The 17,004-nt window shown below is 41.2% G+C and overlaps 1 protein-coding gene across 1 annotated transcript; it reads left to right on the top strand.

The window, feature by feature from the left end:
• Positions 1-7,264: 7,264 nt before the first annotated feature.
• edf1 (endothelial differentiation-related factor 1) lies at positions 7,265-16,038 on the top strand. Its single transcript, XM_061800230.1, has 5 exons — positions 7,265-7,490; positions 10,718-10,769; positions 10,857-11,017; positions 11,105-11,198; positions 15,550-16,038. Exons 1-5 carry the CDS (start codon positions 7,413-7,415, stop codon positions 15,609-15,611), a joined length of 447 nt encoding a protein of 148 aa, XP_061656214.1. The 5' UTR covers positions 7,265-7,412; the 3' UTR covers positions 15,612-16,038.
• The last annotated feature ends 966 nt before the right edge of the window (positions 16,039-17,004 follow it).

Genomic DNA, 17,004 nt, shown 5'->3' with positions numbered 1-17,004 from the left:
ACGTTTTTAATTAGCCTTCTGTTGGACCAACTCCGGAACTATATGTATTAACTCAACTAAAACCCCATTATTAACGAAATTGGTGTGTTTATATATATATATATAATTTTTTTTTGCAAAAAACTAGCAAAACATTTGGCCTCGTTATAAAAAGTCGATGGTTGGTTGCTCCTTAGCCCACAACGCAAAAAACATGTTCTACATTCGTCGTCACGGTAAATCCTCACACTTAAAACAAATGAAGTTTTGTAAGAGCCTTTGAAAACATGGCAGTGACAGAAGATGAGCTTGCCTATGTGACCAACTCTGATAGACGAGGTCCATTTGAATGCTTACATTTAGCTAGGTAGGAAGGAGAAAGTATTTGGAACAGCTCATAAGAGTGCTGTTCAGCATCAATGTCACTGTGGACTGATTTAGAAGAAGCAGTGCCTCGATACACAAAGTCTTCGAAACAGTGGCGTCCAACCGAAGACCCGTGGTGCGAGAGCATTTGATCAAACCTGTCATAGGCGTTTCCAGCCCATTTTTGGGGTGCTCAAACACTCTCAATCTCAGAACCACTAAAATTATATATATATATATATATTTGTTTTTACTGTATGTCTTTTTTAAACAAGCTCCAAAAGTTTAACCATACTGTCCTTAGTTGACAATACAAAGTTACTGTTTGTTGTGCAAATCCGATCCATTCCTTTTTCTTTTTTTTTTTGTTCTGGTGCAACATTTAAGTAACTTGACTTTTCCCAAAAAGGTTGTTTCGCTTTCAAAAAATGTCAGAATGAAATTGTTTTAAAATGTACAAAGCAGGGAAAATGTTCTTGTTGTTCTTAAATACAAATGTACTTAAAAGTTAAATGCAAGTAAACTGCACCTGACCTAACCTAAAAAATGTACCTTATTGGAGTTAAAGCTATAATCTGTCATTTCTGTCGCCCCCTAGGCTGTAATTCAGTATTACAACAACAAAAAACATGGCTTCGTTATGACGTAGAATGTGATGATTCTACTTTTTTTTCTGTTTTGAAGGACAGCCAGTTAGGAAAAAAGATGGATGCTTTGGAAGAGGCAGTTATAAATTCTCTCTCATTGCTGCGTTTTGTGCATGCATTGCTCAGACGTTGCTGAACTTTACGTGAGGCACCTTGTTGGGCAGCGAAACCTCAGAAAGAGGTTTTGTTCATTCACAACAATTATTGTATGATTATTTTCTGCTTCAGAAATGCAAAACAATATGTTTAGTGAGCTTTCCCCCCCCCCAAAAGACAAGGGGCCGCGTTAAGCCCATTGATAGGTAAAATTTTCAAAGCGCTAGTAAGTGGGCCGGTTTGGGAAATGAATTGGGCATTCAGAAAATATAAAAAATCAAATGCTGAAAAATACAGCAAGATTTTAGAGGAGCTGATGTGCTTAATCTGCATTGTGTCATCTCCTGTAGTAGTGGCTTGGGTGAAAAAGACTTACAAAACATAATTACCTACTGCAGGTTTAAAAAAAATAAAAAGATTTAAGCTGCTGTACCATTCTGCACAGTTTAAATATTTAATTCAGTAATTCTGTCTCATACCACTAGAGGGATGCGTACCACTCTTTAAGAATCATTGCTGATATACAATAATAAACAGGTTAACAGGGTGTTGCGGTGTAAGAAAGCATGGCTAAGGTGGCCACGAGAGCCGACGAAGGCCTGATGATGATGCAGGAGCTGGACGACCGCCTTAAAGAGCAGATTGACAAACTGGAGCACATCCGCCTGGCTGCCGTTGAGCTCAAGGACAACTTGTCTATGGTGAGTGAGGCAGACCATACGCGTGTAGTATGGTATTAGTTGTAATATTATGTGATATATGTGATATTATTTTGTGTGCAGGGCGACAGTGATCTTTCTCAGTCGCTGAGTGATCATGTGGAATGGTTGAATCACTTGTCAGAGCGCGTGGAGAATCTTCACATGAACACATCTGTTTTTGTTCAGGTAGATTTGACAGTTTGCAATACAAACACATACGCATATTTATTATTCCTAAAACTACTGACTCCTGTATATCAGTGGCGGGCGGTGAGTCTGGGACCTGTAGTGACCTAATCCACATCTTAATCACACCATCACGTCGCAAAATTAATGTACAACAATACATATTCAGCTTCAACCAATCAGAGGGCTATTTAGCTGAAGCAATCAGAGGACAAGAAAAATACCAACGTGACTCAGCCTGCGTGATGGATCTAAAATCTGATTGGTTAGACCATTTCAATGGTGTGTGTGTGTGTGTGTGTGTGTGTTACTTGGTTGATACCAGCACCTGCGATTCTGAAGGCCTTGGGCAGATTAGATTTCCATGGCAACACATAGAAGCTGAAATCTACATATACAGCACTGTACACGACTGGGAGCGGAGCAAAGCACATGCATACATGCTATGACATGAAGACAAAAGACTTGGAAATAAATGAATATATGTTATTATATATAACATATACATATCCATCCATCCATTTTCTGAGCCGCTTCTCCTCACTTGGGTCGCGGGCGTGCTGGAACCTATCTGAGATATCACCGGGCAGGAGGCGGGGTACACCCTGAACTGGTTGCCAGCCAATCCCAGGGCACATACAAACAACCATTCGCAGTCACATTCACACCTATGGGCAATTTAGAGTCCTCAATCAACTATACGCCGTAAAATGCGCACTGCAGAGTTGGCTGGTGGTGTTGATGTTCAGCTCGGCATCTGCGTGTCTTTAAAAAGTCAATCCATCAGTTTTTTATTTCCTCATTTTTTGGGAGCTTAAAAAAAACGTCACCGAGCTGTTTAGTAAATTGAGGCATCCGGCGAAGACACCTTTTCGGGGTGGAGCCATCGTTAACTTGCTAACTGCACGCTGGAGTGGTAAACGGGCACAGCTAACTCACAACTGAGCAGCATAGCCAAACAAAACGTCACTCATCACAGGGCTGTGTTTTAGCCCCGCTCACAAAATCAGGAAAATTGAAACGGTGAAAAAGATGTTATAGCTTAACAATTCAGCACTATATTGTTATGTCTTTGCTTGTGTTTTGAGCACTTCAAACATATTTAATGTATTTAGAAACAAAACATGGATATCTGCTGAGAGTGTCTTTATCAAACAGACTAGCTGGTAAAGTGACTAACCAACCTACTGACAGAGTGACGTCAATAGAAACATAACCTCTGGCCTTTTAAAATGTGTACTTCGCAGAGGTAACAATAAGGGCATACAGAACAAGCCTGACAGTGCAACAGTGAAGCGTCTCATCCATTAATGGCGGTTTCTTTGTCAGATGAATCCGAAGCCTCGGGCGTGGTCCGGAAGGCAGGCCTCCAAAGCCGGCTACCGCTGGGGGCGCGCTCACCTGGCCGACGACGCGCAGTCCGAGATGTGCCGGTCGCCAATACGCACTCGAAGGAACAGCGACGCCGCCTCCGAGATGTCTTGTAAGTGGTGACCTCGGACAGGAAGGAAAAACATGACGTCTACGTGTGGAACTAGCTCACCGCATCGCCTCTCATTCAAATGATTTACATTTCATGCATGACTTTACATTTCTGTTTGTGTAAACATAAGTATTTGTTCTCCTTGTGTTACTCCTTCAAAAGTTGTATAGTCAGTAAATGTGACTTTTAAGTTACAAAATAGGCGGCACAGTGGACGACTGGTTAGAGCGTCTGCCTCACAGTTCAGAAGACCGAGGTTCAATCCACGGCCCTACCTGTGTGGAGTTTGCATGTTCTCCCCGTGCTTCCGTGGGTTTTCTCCGGGCACTCCGGTTTCCTCCCGCATCCCAAAAACATGCATGGTAGGTTAATTAAAGACTCTAAATTGCCCGTAGGTGTGAATGTGAGTGCGAATGGTTGTTTGTTTATATGTGCCCTGCGATTGGCTGGCAACCAGTTCGGGGTATGCCCCGCCTCCTGCCCGAAGATAGCTGGGATAGGCTCCGGCACTCCCGCGACCCTTGTGAGGATAAGCGGCTCAGGAAATGGATGAATGGAAGTTAGAAAATAGCAGATTCAAGATTTTGAACAGTCACAAGACATTAGGTTCGCCTACAACACTACAACAATGACAGCAATACCATTAATATCCATCCATCTATCCATTTTCTGAACCGCTTATTCCCACTGTTGTTGCGGGTGTGCTGGCGCCTAGGCCAACTGACTTTGGGCGAGAGACATGGTACACCCTGAACTGGTTGTCAATACAATTAATAACCCCCAACAAACCCCACCCACTCATTCTCTGCTCTGCTGGTCCTCCAGTTTTAATGCATCATACACCCTTCTGTGGGGCCTCCCAGCACTCTTGGCCTGCATGTCCTCACCGGGTATGTCCCCCACCCTCGCCCCCATCCACAAATAAGAGCACGATTTGACTGTTGTAATCTTACTTGTGTTCAAATATCTAGACTGTCTCCCTATTGTTCTGCTGTGGTTCTCACCCCTATTCCCCTGGTCCAGTCTGTCCCCTAATATCCGTTTCTATTCGGCTGCTTTTTAAAAAAACATCAGAATAATTTAAAAAATTAAAAAATAAGCAGAGGGAATATTTTAAACTCCCCTCTTGCACAGCAAAACTGTTGCAGCACAAAGGCATACAGATCCACCATTCTGCAAGGCCATGCAGCTGAATAAGACAGGTTTAAGACAGGAGCCTATCCCAGCTATCATCGGGCAGGAGGCGGGGTACACCCTGAACTGGTTGCCAGCCAATCGCAGGGCACAAACAAACAAACAACCATTCACACTCACAGTCACACCTACGGGCAATTTAGAGTCTTCAATTAATGCATGTTTTTGTGATGTGGGAGGAAACCGGAGTGCCCGGAGAAAACCCACGCAGGCACGGGGAGAACATGCAAACTCCACATAGGCGGGGCCGGGGAATGAACCCGGGTCCTCAGAACTGTGAGGCTGAAGCTCTAACCAGTCGGCCACCGTGCCGCCATGTTAATTATTTATATCAAATATTTCTTATTGCTATTTTATGTTTAATCATGTTACATTTTTTTAAAATGTTACCATTTTCATAATTTTGTATAATTTTATTGGAATGTTTCAATTATTTTTATAACTTTTTTAATGTGATTTTTAAAACCAAGTACAAATATGTTTTTGTACATATTAAAAAATTAATTGTACAACTTTTTGATAATTGTTTTGTTTTCTTTATATATATATCTATATATATATATATAGATATATATATATATATATATATATTTTTTTTTTTTACAAATGATTGCATTGGCATTTTTACATACATTTGAATACTGCAATGCCGTTTTTATTTATTAAAAAAATAAAACAATAATAATCATCAATATCATAATAATCAATGCAGCCCTATGGGGGGTACAAGCCAGTGCAAACTGGAGGCCGGTCCCAAGCCCGGATAAATGCAGAGGGTTGCGTCAGGAAGGGCAGTCGGCTTCAAATTTTGCCCAAAAAATAGGAGCGTCCATCCAAAGAATTCCATACAAGATCAGTCGTGGCTCGGGTTAACAACGTCAGCTTCAGCTACTGTGGGTTGAAGACAAAAAAAGAGGTGGAAAGCGAGTTCTTAGGCAAAAAGAGAAGAGGACATTAGGAGGAAGGTTGATATATTGATGTGTCCAGTAGAGCAGGTGGAAAGGCAGTAAGGCTAGGCAAGTTTAGGGGCAGGGTTCTAATTATTTTATCATGATGTAGATGTAAGCCCACAAGCTAGCCAAAATGAATAATGAAACCAAAAGAAAAACAAACAACTTCTTTGGCAAGGGGAAAAGGCCAAAGGATGAGACAGAAAACGTAGAGCCTATAACTTTCAAGAAAGAGAAAGCTGTGCTGTATCTCAGAGCCAATATCAGCAGTCCCACTGCAAATACAGGTTTATCGCCACAGTTGATTCTCACACACCAAGCCTGCTCTACGTGATGTGTGTTGCCAAAACTGCCCAAAAAACACTGAATACCTTGCTTCCATTTCCAACATCCTATCTTTGTGAAGCAGGACTTTTCAGCAATGGCGGCCTAAGTCACTCTCTTCAGGTGTCAATGTCTCCCATTACACTAAGAAAAATAATAATAAATGTACCGGCATTACCACATAACTAGCAAACCTTTATTGCTCAGTTTCTTTTTTTTTTTTGTCAATGTCTTTATGTCTCAAAAGTGTTCTCTGTCAATCTGTTGTCGTAGTAGAGCGGCTCCAATTACCGGAGAGAAATTCCTTGTGTGTTTTTTGGACATACTTGGCAAATAAAGATGATTCTGATTCTGATTCTGAAGACGGGACCAGCTGGTTGAAGATTAGCACAGGGCTCCCACTAATTACAATCACTCATCCAGCGCAACTGTGAGTAGTGTTTTTAATCATTTGCTACCATTTGTTTCTATGCCAGTCCGTCAAAATATCGCTTTATGTAAAATTGGTCGGTGTCGCAAAAGGTTTGGGCAACAGTGCTGTACCACTGATGTACAGTTATTGCATTAGTTTACAGCAGTTTTGCAATGTAACACATTACAAATACTCTGTTACTGTGCTTTAGTAGAGTTTTCACATATCTTTACATTGCTTCATCATATATTTTTCTGGCAACTCACTTTTACTCCAACACATTTCTTAAATAAAATGTATAATTTTACTCCAGTACATTTCCGACCAACTTCGTTATTGGACAAAACAATCTGAAGAAATTGTTCATCGAAGTAATTGGTGAACCGTGGAGGAAAATAATCTAACAATAGTCCTTCATGTACTGAATGGTAGGGGTAGCATAGAGGGAGGTCATGAAAAGAAGATGCAGGTAATCAGGTCTTTATATGGGTAGTGTCGCCAGGCTAATTTAGCTTGTTCGCCACCACGCAGATCTCTATGCTTCACCACTGAACTAAACTTGATAATAACAAAAAGTAAATAAAAACATAATCAAAATTCTAGCCACTCACTTTTTGTGTACTTTTAATTTCACTTCTAAAGCTTTAGTATGTTTAGCATACAAAATTACTGTTGATACATAAATACAGCAAATGTCAGATGCTAATTCCAATTTTACTCAAGATATATTATACAAGATTACTTTAACTTCTGCCAAAGTTTTTTTTTTACTGTTAACATACTATAGTTGTATTTTTACCCATTCAAATACTTTATACAAGACTGGTTTACGGATGGACTTGCCACATCCAATATGGCAGAAGCACTGACGTGTCTGCAAGTATCCTGGCTATGCTTGACGTCATGTTGTTCGTCTGGTCATGTCAATAAAGCTTTATTAAGAACGCGTGGTGCGGGATAGTTGTAGAAGGAAAAGACGACGACGTGTGCGTGTGGACACAAGTAGCACCGAAAGGCGACATTTTCCAAGTAATTTTTATATTTTGAGCCTTAATATTACACGTGGCGAAGAAAATGGCCGAAAGCGACTGGGACACGGTGACTGTTTTGAGGAAGAAGGGGCCGACCGGTGCTCAGGCCAAGTCTAAGCAGGTATCGCCTCATTTCCACTCTTGTTTTGGGGGGTATTTTAGGTCAAGCAGTCACATCGACCCTATAAAATCATGTACAAAGTTCATCAAATCAACCTAGGTCATCCGTAACAATGTCGTCAATCGCGTAGCAAGCAATGCTAGCGCTTCGTCGGATGTCACAATCATAACAAATAGTCATATGAATCGGTTGGAAATAATCGACAGTCTTGAATGTGTGACGTGTGAGTGTAATAATAATACTAATAATAATTGGACATGAAAGGTGGGCCAGTCCAACTCGTTACGCCGCTTTTGAAGCTTGGCGACATTTGCTAACAAACGCAGACGAGAAAGTTCCATAGAAGCCCACAGGAACTAGCATGGCAAAAAAAACCATCATGCTCGATGACTTTTTTCCACGTTTTCGCATTCATTTGACTTGTATTTAATGAATATACGAATGGCAGAAAGGAGTTTGGTGTTTCTGTATGGAGAAGATAGCGCCTGAAAGTCTTGTTCGTGAGTTTAATGCCGGATTTAAGCTAGTTAGCAATAGCCACCACTGCTTGTCCAAATGTGCCCTGCGATTGGCTGGCGACCAGTTGAGGGTGTGCCCCGCCTCTCGCCCGAAGACAGCTGGGAAAGGCTCCAGCACGCCCGCGACCCTAGTGAGGAGAAGCAGTATGGAAATGCATGGATGGATAGCCCTTTAAGTATTCTTGTTCTATTTCCAGGGGCTTATTTAGTGATATGGGAGCTCAAGGTAACCCCCGTCAGCCGTGCACTGCAAATATTTAGAATATTAATGCTTATCCTTTGTTGGAAAAGTGTGAATTTTGGAACATTTTCCTTATTCCTGAGCTAGATCAAGACCTTAAAATCGCTTTTGAGCATTATCATCTAAGAGTTGAATCATTTTAAGGATGATGAGATTGATAAGAACATTATCAACATTATTGCATTGGATATACTATTACTATACTATTTACTATATTGACCATTTGAATACTCACCTCTTCAGCTTCACTTAATCTCTACTGCATCTATCATCCTCAGCTGGCACTGACAGCAGTGGTACTACTGCCACTGCCAACAGCGTCTGGCTTATGCTGTTGTCAGTGAGGCACATTTGGTGTCACTGTGAAGAAGGTTGAAACCTTTGGTAGTTTTTAAAAAGCTGCTGGTTTCCTCTCACCTGGTCTTCCCCGCACCACTGTCATGACTCAAAATAAGTTTATTTTGGTACCCTCTTCTTGAAACAAGTCTGCACATGCTCTGTATAATGGAATAGTCCATTGCATGAGAAGGGACACTAGGAGTGTTCATAATAGGTTAAGTGTTATGTTTTTAAGCACTCCATTTAAGACTAAAACAATAATTATGCCTTTAAAGCGAAGACAACTTTATTACCAGGTTTTCAAGAGATTTTTGGAGACCCTTGGACATCTAGGCAGCTGTCTGTATTTGCCCAATGGTTAATGCACCCTTGTCTGTTTTGGTATCTTTTCATCAAAAGTTATGACTTTGTGGATTACTTGAACACTGTTAAAACCTGGCCATAGTTTGCTGTTAAAAAAAAAAATAAAAAATAAAAAAAATGCAATTACAGGTACAATGGCAATTATCCGGATTTTCGCTATTCGCGGTCATGGCCGGTCCATATCCCCTGCGACTGACGAGGGATATGCAAATTCTCTTTAACCTATATTTAGTTGAATATACTACAAATACAAGTTATTTAATGTTCAAATTGATGAATTATTTATTTATTTATTTATTCCCCCCCCCCACACACACACACACACGCACAACTATTCTCCCATTTTGAGTTTGATGCCTGCAAAACGTTCCCAAAAAATTTGGGACAGGGGAAACAGAAGACTGGGAAAGTTGAAGAATTCTCGATAAACACCTGTTTGGAACATTCCACAGGTGAACAGGTTATTTGGAAACAGGTGAGTGTCATGATAAAAAGAGCTTCCCCGAAAGGATCAGTTGTTCACAAGCAAGGATGGGGCAAGGTTTACGACTTGGTGAGCAACTGTGCAAATAGTCCAACAGTTAAGAACATTTCTCACCGTACAATTGCAAGGAATTTAGGGATTAATAATAATATCAAATCATTCAGAGAATCTGGAGAAATCGCTGCATGTAAGCTGCAAGGCCAAAAAGCAACATTGAATGTCCGTGACCTTCAATCCCTCTGGTGGCACTGCATTAAAAACTGGCATCATTGTGTGAAGGCTATTGCCACGTGGGCTAAGGAACACTTTAGAAGACCTTTTTCATTTAACAGAGTTTGTCGCTACATCTGTAACTTTGAACAGATGATGTAACACATCTTTTTTGGAACGTGTTGCAGGCATCAACTTTGAAACAACCGAATATTAGCAAAGAAACATAGTTTATCAGTTTGAACATTAAATGCCATGTCTTTGTAATGTATTCAAGTGAATAAACGTTGAAGAGGATTTGCAAATCATTGTATTCAGTTTTTATTTACATTTAACACACCCTCCCAACTTCATTGGAATTGGGGTTTGAAAGTCTCCTTACTATTTTTAAAGAAGTGTACTGAATAGTTTTACATCATTTTGTATTACTTTAGAAATTTTATTCCTGTTTTTTTCTGTCCATCCATCCATCCATTTACTGAGCCGCTTCTCCTCACGCGGGTCGCGGGCGTGCTGGAGCCTATCCCAGCTATCATCGGGCAGGAGGCGGGGTACACCCTGAACTGGTTGCCAGCCAATCGCAGGCTGTTTTTTTCTATTCACTTGAATTACTGTTTTGTATTTTTTTAATATAAATGAATACTATCCACTGTTATTTGCTATCAACAAAGTTACAATTCTGTAATAATTGTACTATTTAAAAAATCACATTTCTTTTTGTATGACTGTAAAGTTATGGTATTACCATGTTCAAGTACATGTGGAAAAAATAAGCAATATAAATATATTTTATCACCATTTTAATACAATTCTAAAATTACTCATTACTGTTGATTATTTTTATTAAAATTTTTAATCTATTTATTGCATTGAAAAAAATCATTTAAATTGTTTTTTGTACATCTGTATTTATTTGTCCTGCTTGGATAATGATTACTTATCAAGATGTGTTTTGAGTCCAAAGGACGTTTTGCCTCATTGGACATGACATAATCATGAAAAAAAAAAAAAAAATAGAAAGCCAATGTGTTACTGTATTTTCTGATCGTCAACCCCCCAACCCCACCTGAAGGCGATCACCTCAGCTCAGAGACGAGGGGAGGACGTGGAGACCACCAAGAAATGTAACTGAACTTGCACATGAAAATAGTGTGATCTTAAGGCGTTGCCATGGTACCCGTAGCCATCGTTTGCTCTGCTCTGACTCAAAGGGGCTGCGGGGCAGAACAAACAACACCTGGTCAGCAAGAACACAGCCAAACTGGACCGCGAGACTGAGGAGTTGCACCACGACCGGGTCTCCTTGGAGGTGGGAAAGGTCATCCAGAAGGGTCGCCAGGAGAGAGGACTCACCCAAAAGGACCTCGCCACTGTGAGGATGCAACGTAACACACCTACGGCGCCATACAGTAGCTTCAATTGGTAACAAGAACACATTTGTGTGCGTTTGTCCCTGAAGAAAATCAACGAGAAGCCGCAAGTCATCGCCGACTACGAGTGCGGGAAAGCCATCCCCAGCAACCAGGTCATGGGCAAGATCGAGAGAGCCATCGGTAACAACCGCTCGTCCTTACCAAGGGCCGCCGTTTCAAAAAGGCTCATCACTAGTTTTAGCATGTTCATGAATTTTTACCAAATCAGATAGAGAGAGAAAATACAGTAGACAGATTATTCATCCACAAGAATGACTAAAAATACACACGTACTAAAAATAGTATTTTTTTTAACATAAAAATGATACAAAATACAAATGATTTGTCATTTTATCATTTTTCAATTTTCTTCAGTTTTTAATCATTTATATTAAACAGTTGCATTTTGTATTTGTACTGTATGGATATTGGTATTGTATTTTAAAATGATATATACACACACACACACACAGCAGCTGAAATAAGTATTTAACACGTTACCATTTTTTTCACAAAATATACTTGGAAAGGTGCTATTGACCAGAAAATTTCACCAGATGTTGGGAACAACCCAAAATCTATGGAAAGAACTGAAACTCAAGGTCTATAAATACCACACCAGTTGGCGTGTTCAATACTTTCTGTCATTTCACATTATAACGCACAACTTAATTTCTGAGCTTATTTGTTCTACTTTCTTTGTACATATGGATTACTTGGGTTGTTCCCAACATGTGGTGAAATTTTCAGGTCAATCGGGTCAATAGCACTTGGAAATATATTTTGAGAAAAATTTTGACACGTTAAATACTTATTTCAGCTGCTGTATATATACAGTGGGTACGGAAAGTATTCAGACCCCCTTAAATTTTTCACTCTGTTATTTTGCAGCCATTTGCTAAAATCATTTAAATTCATTTTTTCCCTCCTGTACACACAGCACTCCGTATTGACAGAAAAAAACCGAATTGTTGACATTTTTTCATATTAAAAAAGATAAACTGAAATATCACACAGCCATAAGTATTCCGACCCTTTGCTGTGACACTCGTATACAGTGGGTACGGAAAGTTTTCAGACCCCCTTACATTTTACACTTTTTATATATATATTATATAGCAGCCATTTGTTAGTCATTTCAGTTCATTTTGTTTCCTCATTAATGTACACGCAGCACCCCATATTGACAGAAAAAAACTTAATTGTTGAAATTTTAGCAGTTTTATCAAAGAAAAACTGAAATATCACACAGCCATGAGTATTCAGACTTTGCTGTGACACTCATATATTTAACTCGGGTGCTGTCCATTTCTTCTGATCATCCTGGAGATGATTCTACACCTTCATTGGAGCTAGCAGTGTTTGATTATACTGATTGGACTTGATTAGGAAAGCCACTCCCCTGTCTATATAAGACCTTACGGCTCACAGTGCATGTCAGAGCAAATGAGAATCATGAGGTCAAAGGAACTGCCTGAAGAGCTCAGAGACAGAATTGTGGCAAGGCACGGATCTGGCCATGGTTACAAAAACATTTCTGCTGCACTTAAGGTTCTTAAGAGCACAGTGGCCTCGATAGTCCTTAAATGGAAGATGTTTAGGACAATCAGAACCCTTCGGAGAACTGGCCGTGTGGCCAAACTGACCGATCAGAATCACAATCCTCTTTATTGCCAAGTATGTCCAAAAACACACAAGGAATTTGTCTCCGGTACTTGGAGCCGCTCTAGTACGACAACAGACAGTCAATTGACAGAGAACACTTTTGAGACATAAAGACATTGAGAAAAACAGTCACTGAGCAATAAATGGTTGCTAGTTATCTGGTAATGCCGGTAATTTATTTTATTTTATTATAATTTTTTTTGACAAATGTGCAAAAGATGCAGAGTCCTCTAGCACTTAGAGCAGTTCGAATGACTAATATTACAATAGTCCGGTGCAATGACCATTGTGCAAAGGGCGCCGAAACTTCACGCGAGTAGTACGATAGTCTGGGACAATGTTGATTGTGCAAATGTTGCAGATACTCCTCAGTCAGTGTGCAAATGGAGCAGATGCTACTCTGGCATGAGTGGCCAGTATTGGTCAACAACAGATATGCAAATAGTGCAGTGTGGTGAGACTACTACTGTGAGTGCACAAGTAATATGTAATTGGCCTGACAGAAATGTGACAACAAACTCGAGACAAAAAGAACAATAATTGCCAACATGTTGGAATGGAATTGTAGGTTAGGTGTTTAAGAAGTTGATTGCAGGAGGGAAGAAGCTGTTGGAATGTCTGCCAGTTCTAGTTTGCATTGATCGGTTGCGCCTACCTGAGGGAAGGAGCTGGAATTGCTGGTGACCGGGATGTGGAGGGTCCGAGAGCATTTTGCATGCTCTTGTCTTACTTCTGGCAGCGCGTGCAAGTCCTCAAGGGTCGGTAGGGTACAGACAATCCTTTCAGCAGTTTTGATTGTCCGTTGCAGTCGGAGTTTGGAAGAGAAGAGCCTTGGTGAGAGAGGTAAAGAAGAACCCAAAGATCACTGTGGCTAAGCTCCAGAGATGCAGTCGGGAGATGGGAGGAAGTTCTAGAAAGTCAACCATCACTGCATCCCTCCACCAGTTGGGGCTTTATGGCAGAGTGGCCCGACGGAAGCCTCTCCTCAGTGCAAGACACATGAAAGCCCGCATGGAGTTTGTTTACACCTGAAGGACTATAAAATGGTGAGAAATAAGATTATTTGGTCTGATGAGACCAAGATAGAAATTGTTGGCCTTAATTCTAAGTGGCATGTGTGGAGAAAACCAGGCACTGCTCATCACCTGTCCAATACAGTCCCAACATTGAAGCATGGTGGTGGCAGCATCATGCTGTGGGGGTGTTTTTCAGTTGCAGGGACAGGCCAACTGGTTGCAATCGAAGGAAAGATGAATGCGGCCAAGTACAGGGATATCCTGGAGGAAAACCTTCTCCAGAGTGCTCAGAACCTCAGACTTGGCCGAAGGTTCACCTTCAAAAAAGACAATGACCCTAAGAACACGGCTAAAATACCAAAGGAGTGGCTTCAGAACAACTGAGTGACTGTTTTTGAATGGCCCAGCCAGAGCCCTGACTTAAACCCAATTGAGCACCTCTGGAGAGACCTGAAAATGGCTGCCCACCAATGTTCACCATCCAACCTGACAAAACTGGGGGTCTGAAAACTTTCTGTACCCACTCGGGTGCTGTCCATTTCTTCTGATCATCCTTGAGATGGTTCTACACCTTCATTGGAGTCCATCTGTTTTTGATTATACTGATTGGACTTGATAAGGAAAACAACACACCTGTCCATATAAGACCTTACAGTTCACAGTGCATGTCAGAGCAAATGAGAATCATGAAGTCAAATGAACTGCCTGAAGAGCTCAGAGACAGAATTGTTGCAAGGCACAGGCCAAGGTTACAAAAAAAAATTCTGCTGCACTTAAGGTTCCTAAGAGCACAGTGGCCTTCATAATCATAATTGCTAAAGAACACCTGAAGGTGTCCAAGCTGGTGAGAAATAAGATTCTCTGGTCCGATGAGACCAAGATAGAACTTTTTGGCATTAATTCTAAGTGGCATGTGTGGAGAAAACCAGGCACTGCTCATCACCTGTCCAATACAGTCCCAACAATGAAGCATGTTGGTGGCAGCATCATGCTGTGGGGGTGTTTTTCAGCTGCAGGGACAGGACAACTGGTTGTGATCGGAGGAAAGATGAATGCGGCCAAGTACAGGGATACCCTGGACGAAAACCTTCTCCAGAGTGCTCAGGACCTCAGACTGGGCCGAAGGTTCGCCTTCAAAAAAGACAATGACCCTAAGCACACAGCTAAAATACCGAAAGAGTGGCTACAGAACAACTCCGTGACTGTTCTTGAATGGCCCAGCCAGAGCCCTGACTTTAACCCGATTGAGCATCTCTGGAGAGACCTGAAAATGGCTGTTCACCATCCAACCTGACAAACTGGAGAGGATCTTCAAGGAGGAATGGAGGAGGATACCCAAATCCAGATGTGAAAAACTTGCATAATTCCCAAAAAGATTCATGGCTTTATTAGCTCAAAAGGGTGCTTCTACTAAATACTGAGCAAAGGGTCTGAATACTTGAGGCTGTGTGATATTTCAGTTTTTCATTTTTAATAAATCTGCAAAAATTTCAACAATTCTTTTTTTTTTTTTTTTTTTTTTTTTTTTTTTTTTTTTTCTGTCAATATCGGGTGCTGTGTGTACATTGAGGGGAAAAAAAGGAACTTAAATGAATTTGGCAAATGGCTGCAATATAACAAAGAGTGAAAAATTTAAGGGAGTCTGAAACCTTTCCGTATCCACTGTATGTATACGTGTGTGTGTATTTACATACACACACGGTCATTTTAGTTTTTAATTAATGTAAATTTGAATATATAAATACACTTAAAAATAGTATTTTGTTGGTAGTGTTGCGTGAGGTGTGCTATTTGTATGATTTGCGGGACAGGCATGAAGCTGCGTGGGAAGGACATTGGTCAACCCCTGGAGCCAAAATCCAAGACAAAATGAAGACAAAGCCTCGAAGTCAGCCCCCCCCCCCCCCCCTCCCCAACCCTCCTCTTCACCTTCCCTCACTGCCCTCCCTGCCCTTTTTCCTCCTCCTCCTCCCCGGGCTGACGAGTCCAGCGTTCTCACCCGAGGACCTGCCTGGACACTGCATTGCAGGCTGCACACGGGACAAAACCAGATCAGACGCGATGTCACACGACGTGTGAGAGCTTTTGCTTTTTGGTTCTTTTGCTTCCACCCTCTCCGGCTTGAAGATGATGATGATACTCTTGGTCGCCATCCTTGGGGCGAGCATGCTAACGGCAAAAAGTGCTCAACCGTTGCATTTTTTTCACTCACTCAGCGACAGTTTACGTGGATGTCATTTAACAGTTGAAGCCTTTCTGATGCTATGATTTTTCTTTGCAAATAAAGTTTGACAACACTCCTAAGTTGTCTTCTTTTTATGTCAATCTATTCAATAGGACTGTGCTTTCATGTTGAAATGAACCACTGTCCAATGAAAATTGTGTACTTTATCTCCATACTCATTTCCATGATTTTTTTTTACCTCTATTTTGTACAAAAAGCTCTGTTCGTTTTAATATTTTAAAGTTGTGAAATTGCGAGATAATGGGTATTTTATGAGTAGTTGATTTTCATTTAAAAGAATAATAAAGCCTTAATTTTTTTACCTAAAAATATAACATGCATATATTTAATTAAAATACTTCAAACTGATTTTATTCAATCTGAAAAAAGAAAATCAAGAAATGCATGGTTGGAAAAAAAAAAACATTGAAGATGCATGTTTTGGGGAATCCCCAAAAAGTTTTGGGGATTAAAATGTTATTTTTTATTTTTATGCCAAGATTCATCTATCCATCCATTCTCTACCGCTTATCCGAGGTCGGGTCACGGGGGCAGTAGCTTTAGCAGAGACGCCCAGACTTCTCTCTCCCCAGCCACTGCATCCAGCTCTTCCGGGGGGATTCCGAGGCGTTCCCAGGCCAGCCAAAGGACGTAGTCTATCCAGCATGTCCTGCGTTATCCCCGGGGTCTCCTCCCGGTGGGACGTGCCCGAACACCTCACCAGGGAGGCATCCGGGAGGCATCCGAATCAGATGCCCCAGCCACCTCATCTGGCTCCTCTCGATGTGGAGGAGCAGCAACTCTACTGTGAGCTCCTCCCGGATGACTGAGCTTCTCACCCTACCTCTAAGGGAGAGCCCGGAGACCCTGCGGAGGAAACTCATTTCGGCCGCTTGTATCCGGGATCTTGTTCTTTCGGTCACGACCCACAGCTCTTGACCATAGGTGAGGGTAGAAACGTAGGTCGACCGGTAAATCGAGAGCTTCGCCTTTGGGCTTAGCTCCTCCTTTACCACACTGGATCGATACAAAGTCCGCATCA

The sequence above is a fragment of the Phyllopteryx taeniolatus genome, chromosome 15, assembly GCF_024500385.1.
Source record: "Phyllopteryx taeniolatus isolate TA_2022b chromosome 15, UOR_Ptae_1.2, whole genome shotgun sequence".
Lineage (NCBI taxonomy): Eukaryota > Metazoa > Chordata > Actinopteri > Syngnathiformes > Syngnathidae > Phyllopteryx > Phyllopteryx taeniolatus.
This window is presented reverse-complemented; position numbering and strand designations above follow the sequence as displayed.

Coding starts and splice junctions, on each gene's coding strand:
- edf1 (XM_061800230.1), top strand. CDS start 7,413: ATGGCCGAAAGCGACTGGGACACGGTGACTGTTTTGAGGAAGAAGGGG. Junction 7,491..10,717: donor CTCAGGCCAAGTCTAAGCAG/GTATCGCCTCAT, acceptor CCCCACCTGAAG/GCGATCACCTCAGCTCAGAG. Junction 11,199..15,549: donor CAAGATCGAGAGAGCCATCG/GTAACAACCGCT, acceptor TTTGCGGGACAG/GCATGAAGCTGCGTGGGAAG.